The sequence below is a fragment of the Nipponia nippon genome, unplaced genomic scaffold (genome assembly GCF_047370975.1).
Source record: "Nipponia nippon isolate SJK-2023a ecotype South Korea unplaced genomic scaffold, ASM4737097v1 scaffold_3, whole genome shotgun sequence".
Classification (NCBI taxonomy): Eukaryota; Metazoa; Chordata; class Aves; order Pelecaniformes; family Threskiornithidae; genus Nipponia; species Nipponia nippon.
In genome coordinates, this window is record NW_028262347.1 from 41,035,223 (window position 1) to 41,049,964 (window position 14,742).

The 14,742-nt window shown below is 36.9% G+C and overlaps 1 protein-coding gene across 1 annotated transcript in view; it reads left to right on the top strand.

The window, feature by feature from the left end:
* TBC1D15 (TBC1 domain family member 15) overlaps nt 1–10,080 on the top strand; it is a 36,932-nt gene extending 26,852 nt beyond the window's left edge. Inside the window, exons 12-17 of the mRNA XM_087767961.1 lie at nt 2,473–2,573; nt 3,243–3,342; nt 3,698–3,795; nt 8,234–8,350; nt 8,951–9,037; nt 9,717–10,080. Of these exons, the coding sequence (XP_087624087.1) occupies nt 2,473–2,573; nt 3,243–3,342; nt 3,698–3,795; nt 8,234–8,350; nt 8,951–9,037; nt 9,717–9,923 (710 nt within the window). The 3' untranslated portion in view covers nt 9,924–10,080. The remainder of the gene's footprint in view (nt 1–2,472; nt 2,574–3,242; nt 3,343–3,697; nt 3,796–8,233; nt 8,351–8,950; nt 9,038–9,716) is intronic.
* The last annotated feature ends 4,662 nt before the right edge of the window (nt 10,081–14,742 follow it).

The following is a 14,742-nucleotide window of genomic DNA, read 5'->3' on the forward strand; positions in this document are numbered from 1 at the left end:
TTGAGTGTTATATCCATTTTTAAGACTGATGTATATCAATAAAAATGATAAACCAGCTGCCACTGCGGTAATGAAAGCTCAGCATGCTGAACCAGCTGTTTGTAAACATGGGTGTTCTTACGAATACTTTAAAAGCTGGCTGTTGAGGAGTACACTTAACAGTCTGTCAAAAATTACACTTTAGTGTATGCATCTGTTGCAGAAGGAAGAGCGTATAACATCTTGCTTTAATCACAGCGTGTACAAGGTGTCTAAGTCTTGGCTTCTGTTAATTGTCTTGGAAGGGAGGCGGGGGGGATACTTCTATCTGGTTCCCCCTCCACGCCTGGCGTGACATTTGGCTGTTGTATACTTGTGGGTTTTTTTGGTATTCTGTCTCAGAAAAGCGTTGGGATTCTAAAAACCCATTGTGTGCCAGACTTTGAAGGCAAAAAGTAGGAATGAATCTTTAATCGCTAGTAAACTTGCTGCGGGGTGGTAGTACTTGTCAGCTTTTGTCATTTCTGTCAAGTCCGTAGAGAGACTTGATCTTTGGCTTGAAAAAGAAAGGAAAACTAAAACTGATGGAGACTGTTTAAACATGTAGCTCTGTTCCACGTGTCTTTCCACATTTCAACCTGTATTTACGTGCAGTGACATATAAGTGAAATTAAAGCACATTCACCACCCACTCTCTTAAAAACATTGTTTAGATGGCTTAAATGTATGCAGTGGATAAGTCTTCTGTTTTGTAAACAAGCAAGAATAATGGAAATGTAGTACCTTTGACACTGTATCTGTCCAAGGCTTCTAAGCTACTCAAGCATTGGTACAATGCTGCTTTTAATCCTTTGACGGCAGAGAGGTCTGAATAATGCCACAAACTGCCAGATAGGGGAGGGGACAGAACAGCTGTTAATAAAACATTTTTCTGAATGAATTCCTCAAGTCTGCATTAATGGAACTGGTTTTAATTTTTAAGAGACGCTTAAACTGTATCAAACAGAATTTTCTTTGCATTTATTTTTAATTGACTATAGTATTAAATGTATAGGGAATAAAACTTTTTTCTTTTGACCTTTTAATTATTTACCTGTTTTCTGTTCCTTGTTCTATTTTTCTTCTCACACCTGCTCCATATTTTCAGTCATTGACTCCAATCCTCTTTTCAGTTATTCAGTTATAATTACATCATTAAGAAATGGAATCGGCCAAGCTTGAGTCTAACAGCCAAATGTAATGTCATGTTGAACCAACCACTGATGATAGACATACACATAAATTATGTTCTCCCTTACTTAGGGGGGTCAGCAGCAATAGGGCAGTGGATAAGCTGACTTGAGCATCTGTGGTAAGGTAGTTGGAAGAGTCAGAAAGAAGGGGGAAAAATGAGCTCTAAAAATCCTTGTCCTCTACTCTTCTTAATTGGGCTGTTAATTACAAACAAGGAAGCTGGAAGAAGCATTAAAATGTTATAAAATTTTGAAAATATTTTGTATACAACTAAAATTTTCTAGCTATTTGTAAAACTGATATGCTCTAAAAATGGACATTTTATTCTTCAGTTAAATGTAAGCTTTTCTTACAAGGTATGCGAGTGCTTTTTAGGGCATGTGAACTTGATTCACCATTTCTGGGCACAGAAACCTAAAGGCACTTCCTTGAATCAGGTCTGGATATGTGTTTCTTTCATGCTTCTCACAAGCCATACTTTTCTAATAATCTCCTTCTGCAGTTGGATAGGTAGTAGTCATCTTTGTTGTTGGCTCCTTGGTTACATAGATGGTCTTAGGCTTTGGTGTATTTAAAATACCATCCAAGCAGAACAGTTCCTACTTACCTAAATACAGGAATCCTTAAAGCATATTCAGTGCCAGAAAAAAGAAATTTTAAATGTGACATTTTCTTCATAAAAAGCTATTGCACCATATGTTTTCCTGTGATTGAAACTCAACATCTCTTCTTTCAACTCTTTGAAAAAAATGAACTGAAAGTCAGTTGGAGGGAAAAAAAAGTGGGAAGATATAAAAAGATTTTAAATGCATGAAAGAAAGCAACCAATTGCAGATGGAGAGGAGAATAAATATGAGTTGGTATTTGTGATGGTGCAAGGTATATATTTAATCTTCTTAAAAATATCAATATATGCTTTTGAGCTCTAAATGGGAACTTTTTTACTAAAAATCTATTCTGGTGTCAGCTCAGTTTGTATGTATTTTAACAACTACAAAAGCAATGTGTTTGTTTTATGTTCTCTTTAGATTGGCAGAAACCGCTGCTAAATCTTGTTAGATATGCTCATTGTTGGTTGGTATTAATACAAAAATGTCTTTACTGGTGGTTGAGTTGGAAAATTATGGTATCTGTACAAACTTGGAATGCAAACATTCATTTCACTCAGTCATTCAACACCCTTGAAAAATTACTGTTTAACTGCTGAGTTTAACTAAATTCCTATTTGCCTCTTTTTTTTTTATCTTTTTATCTATCAAGGTTATGTCCAGGGGATGAGCGACTTGCTTTCACCTGTCTTGTATGTTATGGAGAATGAAGTAGATGCCTTTTGGTGCTTTGTATCGTACATGGATCAAATGGTAAAATAAGGCTTTTTTAGCCCACATAAACAGATAAGCTATGGATAACATTTGGGGTTAATTCTATTTTATAAATTTCATTGGTGTTTTTTTAATTCTTTCAAAACAATCATCTTATGTTTGAAGTCAATGTTTTTTCTGATTGACACAGGTTGTGGTGGGTTTGTGATACTATTACTGTGCAATGCGGACAAATTTGGGTCAGAGCCATCACAGCCAAACTTGTATTAATCAGGAGTCCTCTAGCAGGACTTTGTTCAGGATAACAGTTCCCTGTCATACCTACCTTTTGGCATTTGTTAAATGCAATTTAGACTTCCCACAAACTGAAGCTTTTATGAATTGTGCATGTGGCAAAACCATACATGACTGGTATGAGAATGAAAAAAAAAAAAAAGTCATCTTTTTAGTTTGCTTGGAGGTACAGAGCATAGGCTGGTTTAAAATATCATTCATTACATACAAAAGTGTTACTGAAGAAACACAGTTCACTGCTTTAGTTAAACCTTTCAGTAAAAGGCAGACATTTCATTAGATAGAAGTACAGTTTAAATATCCATGAGAACCACTGTTGCAGTAACAGAACTTTTTTAAAATTAAAAATAGCTGTAAATCTCAATTATCATTGAGTTAATAAAAATGACAGTGCTAGTATTTTATTCCATCCAGCATCAGAATTTTGAAGAACAGATGCAAGGTATGAAGACACAACTAATTCAACTGAGTACTTTGCTTCGTTTACTGGACAGTGGATTTTGCAGTTATTTAGGTAGGTGTATTATTCACGCACAATAACTGAAACAACCTACTGCATTCCCTGTGCATTAATATCCTTACCAGTCTTTAAACATAATTCAATAGTAATATTATACAGGACTTGGGAATTAATAATGCCTAAAAGATTTCAATAACTGCTCCATTTCTATTGAAAAACAGGGTCATCTTGCTACTGATTTTAAAAATATGCCTTCCTTCAGCAAATAGCTTTGATTCTGAAAAGGGGCTACCATCTTAAAAATCAGTGATATGATTCTGTACCTGTGAAGTGTGTTGTTTGTCGTGTGTCCCCCCGCGTTGTCTTAACCAAATTTGGTGTTTATGAAGTGTAATACTTTTATTCCTAGAATCTCAAGACTCAGGCTACCTTTATTTTTGCTTCCGATGGCTTCTTATCAGATTTAAAAGGGAATTTAGCTTTCAAGATATTCTTCGACTCTGGGAGGTAAGAATATATTTTATCACGCAATTTCAGAAGTCTTTGGACTTCAGAATAAAAAGCATGGATCATTCTGCAAACTGATTAATACTCTAATAGATTTATTTATTTTTTTTAAAACTGATTCAGTGCAATGAGGTGAGGACATATTAGCATATGTTATGTCTTTTTAGCCAAAACAACAACTTGGAAAGTTAATGAAAAAATACTTATATGAGCTGGTAGGATAAATTGGCTTTTTCAAAAAGGTTTGAACAGGATCCTTCAGATGAGATTCTTAAGTGAAAATAGTAAGTGGAGAGTATCAGTTACCTTTTAATGGAAAACAGCTTATGCTAGCAAAAATAGCATTTGTGTGTGTGTCTCATTAGTTCCTTGATGTTGGTAATACTTTATAGATTAAGTGGAATGAAGCACTGGCAGGGTAGTTCTTGTGTTAGTCAAAACTATAAAGAGGATGATGTCAGAAGATCCAGTTAATTTTGATGATAAGGCCTCATGATGCCAAATAACATAATATAAAACATCAAAATGTCGAAGTTCTGATCAATTCCAGATTAATGAGATCTTTTTTGATTTAGGTGACCTTAGGATCAGATGGAGTAATTAAGATGAACTAACATTTTTTTGTTGAACATTCTTTAATTCTTTGTTCCCAGAAAATTGAGAAGTGTGTCAACAGTACAGGTTTATTGTCTAAGATGCATTTAACAAGAGTACAGTATCCACTGAAAACTCCCAAACAAGAGCATAAATGTTCAGGTGAATGGAAGGAGTATTTTCTAGGACATAACATCACATAGAGTTGTGCTGGGGAACAGAAGGGTAATGAAAAGAACAGGACTGAGATGCATAAAATCTGTACTATAATGAAAAATAATGTTGTTTCTGGTATAATGAAAAATAAGGTTGATGCTTTTATTCACTTTTTCCACTAATGAAAAAGGAGTCGCATAAAGAGGAGGGCCAGTATTTAAAACTGTCTAAAGTAAATCTTTTTTAGCTTTTTATCATCAGTTGGTGGAATTTACTAGCATAGAGTACTGAGGTGGTATTTTAACTGAAGAGGACTAAAAAGTTTATGAATAACGTTCATTAAATAAGGGAACCAAAATGTACAAAACCAAAAGAATTCTCTTGTTCCAAGGGATAAAATGGTAATGATTTTGGGGGAAAGAAATTCTCCCATCATTTTGTTTTCCCCCCTCAGTGTTACGTTGTCTTCTCAGTATCTTTTTGAAGACTAATTTTTTAAATTGACGACAACAGTATTTTTATTCATAGTTTATAGTCCCAGGCTAGCATGTTTTTATCACCTCTGCCTTAATGCGTCTGTATGTGTGCATACAAAAAAGAAATATGCTATATTTCTAACTCAAGTATTTTTTGCTGTCTTAGGAGGATGATGGAAACCTATTGATACATGACAGTCTTGTAGGTTCCTTCTAGCACATCATAATGTATGTTTATTACAAGTATTCAATTTCTTTGCTAGGAGGTATGGAATGGGAAAGGGGTTATCTTTTTTCCTTTTTAAAACAAACTAATTAAGGCATTATGTTGATGTTTTTATGTGAAAGCTAGTGTCACCTTTGTCACAGGTGAAGACCAGCTTACAACAGTGGTTTTTTTCCTGTTCATAGCTGTGCAGCTTCATTGGTATTAGTGGAGTGTGTACGTGGGATTTACGAAGGCAAGCTATAGGCACAGGAGACCATTTTCCCTTTTTAATCAGTAGAGAGAAATGAACTGCTTTTAGGGTATCATTGAGAGCAGCCCTGAGGAGAAGGACTTGGGGGTAGATGAAAAGCTGGACATGAGCCGGCAATGTGCTCTCACAGCCCAGAGAGCCAACCGTATCCTGGGCTGCATCACAAGAAGTGTGGCCAGCAGGTTGAGGGAGGGGATTCTGCCCCCTCTGCTCTGCTCTGGTGAGACCCCACCTGCAGTACTGCATCCATCTCTGGGATCCTCAGCACAGGGGAGACATGGACCTGTTGGAGCGGGTCCACAGGAGGGCCACAAAAATGATCAGAGGGATGGAACACCTCTCCTTCATAGGAGTCTGAGAGAGTTGGGGTTGTTCAGCCTGGAGAAGAGAAGGCTGTGGGGAGACCTTATTGCAGCCTTTCAATACTTAAAGGGGGCCTGCAAGAAAGATGGGGATAGTCTTGTAATAGCACATTAATTGAGGGAACCCATTTGAAGGCGATGTTACCTTGTGATGTGTTCACTTGCAGAGGGTAGAATGGGAAGAAAGGGAGGTACCATCTGAGATTCCAGTCCCAAGTTCCAGGACTTCTGGGGCTTTTTCTGTCTAATCTATGCATTTCAGGGTGTTCTTTTGGGCCTCCATTTCTGTCTTCTGAGTTGCCTGAACCACTAAGGTAGCATCGGATACTTTCTCCCTGTTCCCACTGGCTTCCTGACTTCCAGTGTTTTATCTCAAAAAAAGGAATGAAGAATATTCTTCACTAGACCAGTTATTAGACACTCACCTTAGAGATGGGAGATATCAGTCCCCATCAGCCGGAGTAGAAGCTAAAACCAAGCCCTCCCACTTACTGAGCAAGAGCCATAATAATCAGATTGTGATAGAAAATGTGGGTGGTTATATCATCGCTACATGGTGCAGCAGGGTGTGCTAGGCAGTGCGTATGCCGGAGAGGTGGCATTCCACCTTGTGTGAATAAGTTGAGACATATTGCAATGCTATATGCAACACCTTTTTACAGAAATATGAATGCAGGTTAAACGGCTCTGCCTGTGGGTGGGATTATTTGCAGTACCTTTTAGCAGTGTCTCTCAAACTCAGCCCAGATAGACAGCATACTGAGCCATTCCTTAGATGTCCCAAAATTGAGAGCAGCTCAGTCCCTCCTTCACACTGTCCAAAGAAGGGCAACGAAGTTGGTGAAGGGCCTAGAGCACAAGTCTTATGAGGAGTGGCTGAAGGAGCTGGGGTTGTTTAGTCTGGAGAAGAGGAGGCTGAGGGGAGACCTTATGGTTCTCTACAACTACCTGAAAAGAGGTTGTAGCGAGGTGGGGGTTGGTCTCTTCTCCCAAGTAACAAGTGATAGGATGAGAGGAAATGGCCTCAAGCTGCACCAGGGGAAGTTTAGGTTGGGTATTAGGAAAAACTTCTTCACCAAAAGGGTAGTCAGGCATTGGAACAGGCTGCCCAGGGAAGTGGTTGAGTCTCCATATTTAAAGGACGGATAGACATGGTGCTCGAGGACATGGTATAGATGGACTTGGCAGTGATAGGTTAACAGTTGGACTCGATGATCTTAAGGGTCTTTTCCAACCTTAATGGTTCTATGATTCTATGATTAACAGAATATTTGATACCTGAAAAAGACATGAAATTTAATTCTGGACTGAGTGAATTGAATCTTAATTGAAACATTCAAGGTTAATTGCACTTTATTTTGGGTGAACTTGGTTTGGATATCTTTCAGATTTATGCAATACTGTTTATGGGCTACATGTACTAGTGATGAAAGTTCAGGTGTAAGTAAGCTCTTGTTGAGCTTTAAGGCTGTGTTCTATCAATAATGAAGCAAGAAAATTTTTACTAGCGAAGACTGAATCTTCATGAGCCTGCTTATTTTACATGCCTTTTTTGAGAGTAAATCCATTGACTTAAATCCCTTTTTCTGTTAATTTATGTAAACAATTTTTTGTTTCCTTCCTTTTTTTGTTGTCAAAACTGTTCTCCAGCTTTCTGCCCACCACACACATTCTCTTCAGATACTTTTTTTTTTAAGATTTGACTCTCATGAACATGCTAAAGTAGGGCATTAATACTGAGGTTGCACATTTCAGTCCCAGTGAATTCGAGAATAATTATCTGTGGCCTCTGTGGGACCAAAAGCCAATGTGTCTGCGATCAGAAAGTAACACCCACCCACCCCAACACCTGCATGTCCATGTATTTGGGCTTTTGTAGTGGGGCGACTGGGAACAACTTTAGCACCTTATTTATAACCATTAGAACCTTTTGGAGGGATTGTTGAGCATGGCATACTTCTACCAATTCGCACTTAATGCAGACACGCTAAGCCACACAAATAATTTGTTAGTTTTAATTACTTCTGTGTAGTTAGTAATTTTGAGTAGGAGAATTTCACGTGAGCTGAGGCAGAACACACACATCCACAAGACCGCAAGCTCAGGCAGCTTCATAGCATTATAGTGGACAACCTGGTAGGCACAGAAGTCTTAAAGAACCAGATAAGCATTTAGTGACTCAGACTTGCAGTTGTCACTAATTGGCCAAAAGAAAAATTTCAAATAATTGTACAAATACTTAGTTGCCTTCAAAAACAGCTTTTTGTTAGTTAAGCTACTTGGCTTGAGGGCTTACTCATTTTCCAAAAACTGCTTTCCTTTTCAGAGGAAAAACATGAGCATTTCAAAAGTGGTTTTCATATTTTAACAGGTCATGTGGACGGAATTGCCTTGCCAGAATTTTCATCTCCTCCTTTGTTGTGCTATCTTAGAATCTGAAAAACAGCAAATAATGGACAAGCACTATGGCTTTAATGAAATATTAAAGGTACTGAATTCTTATTCATTATTTAAATATTAATTAACTTTTTGGAGTAAAAGCAATATGTTTGTATTTCATGTTGGGGGGAGGAAAAGATGCGTACTGTCTTCTGAAGGGTTAAATGTGAACCAAGTGTCTATCTTTCATGCTTTCAAAATAGGTTATTGGATGTCTGTGTTTAATGATAACCATTTTCCATCTGTTAATGATCTTATCCCCCTTAGACTACTGCTTAGTACGTTTAATCTTAATTTTTGCTTTTTCTTCTATAATCTTATTTGCTCTCTCTTTGAAAATGTGAGCTGGGGGGGTACCTAGGAGGGCTAGATAGTTTGTCACATTCAGAATTACCATGGATTCCTCTTGCAGATCTTGGATACTGGTGAAAGCCAGCTGTTGTGTACTACATCTTTCAGTACCCGTTTGTCAAAGCAAATAGAGTACCTTTAGCATTTCATAGCTTAAGGGGCAAGCTTATAATGTTAAAGGAGCAGCTTTAACAATAAGGTGATACTTATTAGCAGTGCAGTACAGGATTAGTGTATTTTACAGTAAAGCATATTTACCCTTTATCACACTTACTATTCTTTGTGAATATATTTTTAGCACATCAATGAACTGTCTATGAAAATTGATGTGGAATATATACTCTGCAAAGCAGAAGCAATTTCTATGCAGATGATGAATTGCAAGGTAAAGATACTTTGAATATATATCTACTGTGAGCAGTTATAGAGAGTAAAAGTGTGTAGCTGGCTGTAAGTGTACATGTATGACTTGTGAAATAAGTAAATGCCTGGGTATGATAAAAGGATGTGCTGTATCTATACAGCACCTGTATTCTAAAAGTCTGTAAGCAAGAGTGATTAATCTTACTGAGTAATATTGTTCACTGGGGGAAAGCTGGATTGTGCCTTTTGGTCGTGATTTCTTAACTCTTACTAAATAACCTCAGTACAAGTAATTTGATGTTCAGTGTGCTCGAGAAAAATGAGGTGAAAGGTGCATTGCACTGAAAGCATACCAGACTTATTAGGCAGAAACTAATGGTTCACTCAATAAAACTAATTTCAGTAAGATCAAGTGTAATTATAATAGTTATTTAGACTTCTGTTTTTGTAATGAAGATTATATTGTTAACCAGGAATTCATTCCTGAGCCTGTCCCCTTTGCTGCCTTTTCGAAAAGCAGATACGGAAAATGGTAACTTTTAATGGAACCACTGCTGAGAGAGATGCTTTCAGTACAGCTGAATTCAGATGAATGATTACTTACGGGGGGTGGGGGACAGACCGAGGGGGACCTTGTTGTTAACTTTTTTCATTTAATTTTGGTGATTTTTAATATTCTGTTCCCCCTTCCTCCTTTCTAGGAATTGCCTCAAGCAGTTAGTGAGATCCTGGGGATAGAAAGCAGTTCTGTAACACCAGATTCAGATACTGGAGAGGATGAAAGCGGAGCTGTGTTGAGTTGTCCGACGTCATTATATCAGACTATCTCAACACCTGTAATTGCTGCCAATGGAACAAGAGACAGCACTCAACAGATGTCTGAGACGCAGAGCCTGACACCTGCGTAATTACAGTTGCTTAAACTGAAGAAAGACTTTTACCGAGCACGTTTTTTTCAAGCACTTGAGAGATGGATATTTAAATTTGGTGTTGATTAAGCTTTAAGGTTGGAAAGAAAATCTGTACTGTAATGCTCTTGCATTAAAGCTTTACAACATGACTCAACTTAACTATTTTTGTAGTTTCTTCTACCAAAATAGCCTTTTGTTTTCAATAACATTCCTTAATATTTTTGTAGCCAAGTGCATTTTCTTTTTGCTGGTGAACTGGAAATGGATGGTGGTTAAGAATGAATTTGAAAATTCTGGATTTACTGGGCTTTCACACATATTGATCTAAGACAGTGTGAGCTCTTTGATTTGAGCAGATTCACAATAGGCCAGCTGAAGCTGCTGTACAAAATTTTCAAGCTGAAGAGATGCCGATGTGTTAAAGAAGGATTGTTTTGTAAATGAATGGGTTTTCCCTATCTCAAATGTTTACAAAAATACTTCTAAGTATTTGTTGCTGGTTGAATGTAGATTTGAAATGGACATTTATACTTACACAGTTTAATGTCCAAATACTGAATTTTGTGTAATTGGGAGTGGATGAACAGTATATTTTTACATTAACATATCTTCACTTTATATATGCATATATATATTTACGCACATACACACAGTATATACACAAATGTTTGTGAATACTAAAAAGGATAGTCGTATTTTCAATATCTGAATAAACTTGACTGTTCATTCATATGAATCAGTTTGACCAAATTAATGCACAGCTCCAACTTGGGCTCTTTTTCAGAACTTTTCTAACTGAAGGTAACTTTCATGTGAATACATTCAGTCCTACACTTGAGGTAATTTTGCAACTGATTTCTTGCAAACTTTGCTAATGTTTATCTTTGCTAATATATTAACTGATCAAGTAACTACTTACACTGTTTTTATGGCAAGATTATTTGGAGAATTAATCAGGTTATAAAAAACACCCAACAAACCACAAACCAAAATAGTAATCACAATTAACATTAATGCATTTTTTTGTATATGCAAAAGGCAGTGTGAGTTTATTCCATGCCATGCTGATGTCCTTTGACGTTATGTGAAATTTAACATAACTGATTCAGTGTATTCATTATTTGGTAACTATTGTACATATACAAAATAAAAATCAAAGCTGATTTAGTGTTTTTAATTAAATCATATTTAGAGAAAAAATTCTAGTTGTCTGGTTGTTGATATAAGAACATGAGCTAGAGGGGATAGCTAACAACGGTTAGGCCATCAATATTACATATTTTGTGAGTAATGAAGAGTAGTGGGAATACCTGTTTATTACAGAGTGGAACATGCCTTTCATCTCTAGGTGGTTGATGTGTGGCATATGGCGGAGCTTGCTTTTCTTCTGGAGCAGTTTACTTTTCAAATGTTTTTTGTGCCATCTAAAGCAAATACAAGTAATACAAAAAGGCTTTAATAGATAAATCAAGTTGTTACAATAATTTGAGACCCGATTAAACTTCTTTAACCAGTTGTGAACAAACACCGGAGAGCTGAATCAGGATAGATTTTGTTTTTAATATCGTCAATGTGCTATCTCTCATCAGTTAATAAGAAGAGTCTTACGTGGTGCAAGTAAGGATTCACAGCTCCGTGTATCTGTAGCCTTTCATTTCCTCTCCAGGAAATTACTGTGAAGCATCACGCCTTTGTTCCCTGTGGAGCATTGTGCTTCTTGGCAGTTCATTTAACGCGGCACAGAATACATAAAGGCATTAGAACTTATATAATCAACGCTTTGGTTCAAATATACTAAGCAAGTTAGTTTCAGTGGGTTTGGAGCACCTAGTTCACTTTGAAGCCTACTTGCAAAATGTTTTTGTCAACAATTATGTTAAAGTGAAACCATGGAAGGGGGGAGGGAAATGTCGAAAACTGAGAAATGCAATGGGCAAGTCTGTCAATTAACTATGCATGGTTCTTAGTTATTCAGGATATGCAGCCACAAAAAATTATATGCAACATATTAAGATCTTGAAGAAAATCATAATTGACTGACATGAACATTCAAATGTTAAGGAAAAGCATATTTAAATGAAATTCTGTCATTTCTTAGAATTACAGCTATGGCTGCTAAGAACTACTACCAGCCCTTAAAGTAAAGTTTGCCTTTCCTGTTTGGGTATAATTGTTGATCTTTTCCCTTTGTATTAAGCACTCGGATGTCAAGGATGGGAAGGGGTTGCTCCTGAATTAACCGCGAGCAGCTGCTGTGGAAGGCTTGGAGTAGGTAGGCTTGCTCTGCTTCCCACCAATGAGATCAAATGCCCCTTGCAGCGCTCATTATCTGTAGTTTCCTTCCTGCTGCCAGGCAGCCTTGCAAAGAGTTGCAATCAAGAGGAACCTCATCTTCCACCAAACTATTCCTGATTGTTAGGGATGTATTTAGTCTAAGCTGCAACTACAAACACCGAGAGAGGCCTTAATCAGGATCACGACGGCCGAAAAAATGCCATGGGTTGGAGGTTCTGGATATATAAATTTCTCTTGTACGTGAATTATTTAGGTTGCTTAGAATTAACAAATATGAATTAACTCTGAATACGTTTTTGGTTACAGTTGTCAGGCTATAAAAGAGGCAATACTTGTTTAGTTCTTGCAAACTTTTTTTTTTTTTTAAATACTTGACTTGAAGATAATTATCTTTTGGGGGTGAGTATTTAAAACGTGATACTCTTCAACTGTAGCAGCCTTCCAGTGTTACCTGTTCCAAGGTAAAAATGATATTTATGTAGATCTCTCCTTAAGAGAGATATTTTCTTATTTTGCCTGTTCAGGCAGTTTGGTTTTGAAAGTACGTTCTTGAGGTCTTTTTCTTCTGTTTGAGGGCAAGAGGATAGCTTACAAAAAGGAGAATTGGCTAAAGATTCCTGGAAGTTTGGACCAATGTGAATGTTTATAGAATGGTTTTGATACTGGGAGGTTAAAAATAAACTATAAAAGGATGGTACTAAGTTGCCCATGGTAATCACTTAAGGCTTCAGGTATATTGAATACATTTAGAAAATGCGTGCCTGTCCTGGTCATCTGTAATGACTGCGTTTGCACGCAGGCCAGTGGCCTTCAAACCCATGTCAGGTGTGGAGGTTTTGTATTCATTTTTGGGGGTGATTTTCCTAAAGAACATAAAGGCTGCATATGTGTTATAACAGGTCCCGATTGCTTTAAGAACCAGATGTGGAAATACTCTGATGTTGATTGTGTTAGCAATGTTTTTGTTTTGATCTGTAGTTTAATTAAAATTAAGTCGTTAATGTTCAACGAGCCCACTTTTGTTGCTAACAAGTTTTTTATTGAAACCTTTGCATTTTTCTAGTGGACAAATTTAAGACGCTGATGGTGCCGCTTCAATTATTCTCTCTAGTTTTTCCTCACATATTACTCTACAAAATTCTTTGGCCCCAGTCAGCCAAAGCAGTGAGGAATCGGGTTCCTCACTAATTTCAAATATATTCTTGAGCACCGAATCAAAGCTTCATTGCTGAAACTTTTCAGAAAGCCATAAAAAGTATTATTCTAGCTTCCACTTTTTAAGCTAATGTTTTAGTTCAAACTAAGTGAGGCACTTTTTCCTCACTTTTCTAAATAGTTTTCTGTTACAAGACTCTTGCCTAACTTGAAAAAAAGATTTTATTGTAAATGATTCAACATTCAGAATTTGGACCGTGAACAAGTTTTGGTACTGCTAGCACGATTTATGCATCCTAGTGTGATTCCAATGAAGCCTTGCCAAGTTCGGGATGGAACTTCTGTAGGTGAAATCTATGTTCTCCTGAAACTGTTCCTTGCTAGACAACAGAAATGACAATGCTGAAGAGGTTAGTAAAATTTTAAAAGCGCACCTAAGAATTGATTCACGTTATAAATGTGATTGGAAAAAGGTAGTTAAGTGGGCTGCGTGCAGGAGTCATCATTTGTTTAGGAAATGCGTTAACTATTCCTCAGACTCAGTTTTAGTCAATATTCTTGTATAGATGCAACTTAAAGCAGAAGTTTGGTCCGTGGTCTGTAGAAGAGGCTGGTAACACAATTTTGTCTGAGGCTGGCTAAATATCTTCATATATTTTTCAAATCTGATGGCTGTTTCCTGAACACTTGTAGTTAGTGGCTGGTGCCGTCTCCCTCTGTGTGAAAGAATCGTGGCAGAGAGGTCAGTGCTTGTTCTTACAGGAGAAATGCCATGAGCTGCTCTATGATCGCTGGAATTAAAGCGGGAAATCCTAACCCTTGGTTCTCAATGTGCATTTCTGTGCCTCTACCTAGCTCCATGGTTGACATGACGGTATATGAGCATCGATAAGGTGATAAGACACAGATGCATAACCGCGCGCTTAACAGACAGATTTCATATATGTCTGCTATTACATTTGATTTAAAGATGCTTTCAAATGGGTTTTTGTATGGTGTTAAAACACGAATTGTTCTTCATGTTTAATGGGACTTGATAACGTCTGCTATTCAATTAAGTGATGTTATTACAGTGCAGGCCTCATATAAATTGAGCTTGAATTTCATTTTTCATTTAAGTGGGGATTTTAATCTTAAACATTTTTTTAAGAATGTGTGCTGTTTTTTTCATGTTGAATCACTATCTTTGGTGCAAATTGAATTTTCTGATGAATTGCAAACAAAAAAATACATTGTACAGTGTCACTTTTTGCCACATCCAAAATGAATTTCACAACTGAATCAAATATATATTTCAAACTGTCCATGTAATTCAAAATGAAGTCTTATAGACGGGTTATGTTTTGAAGGAATTAGATTATAGTAT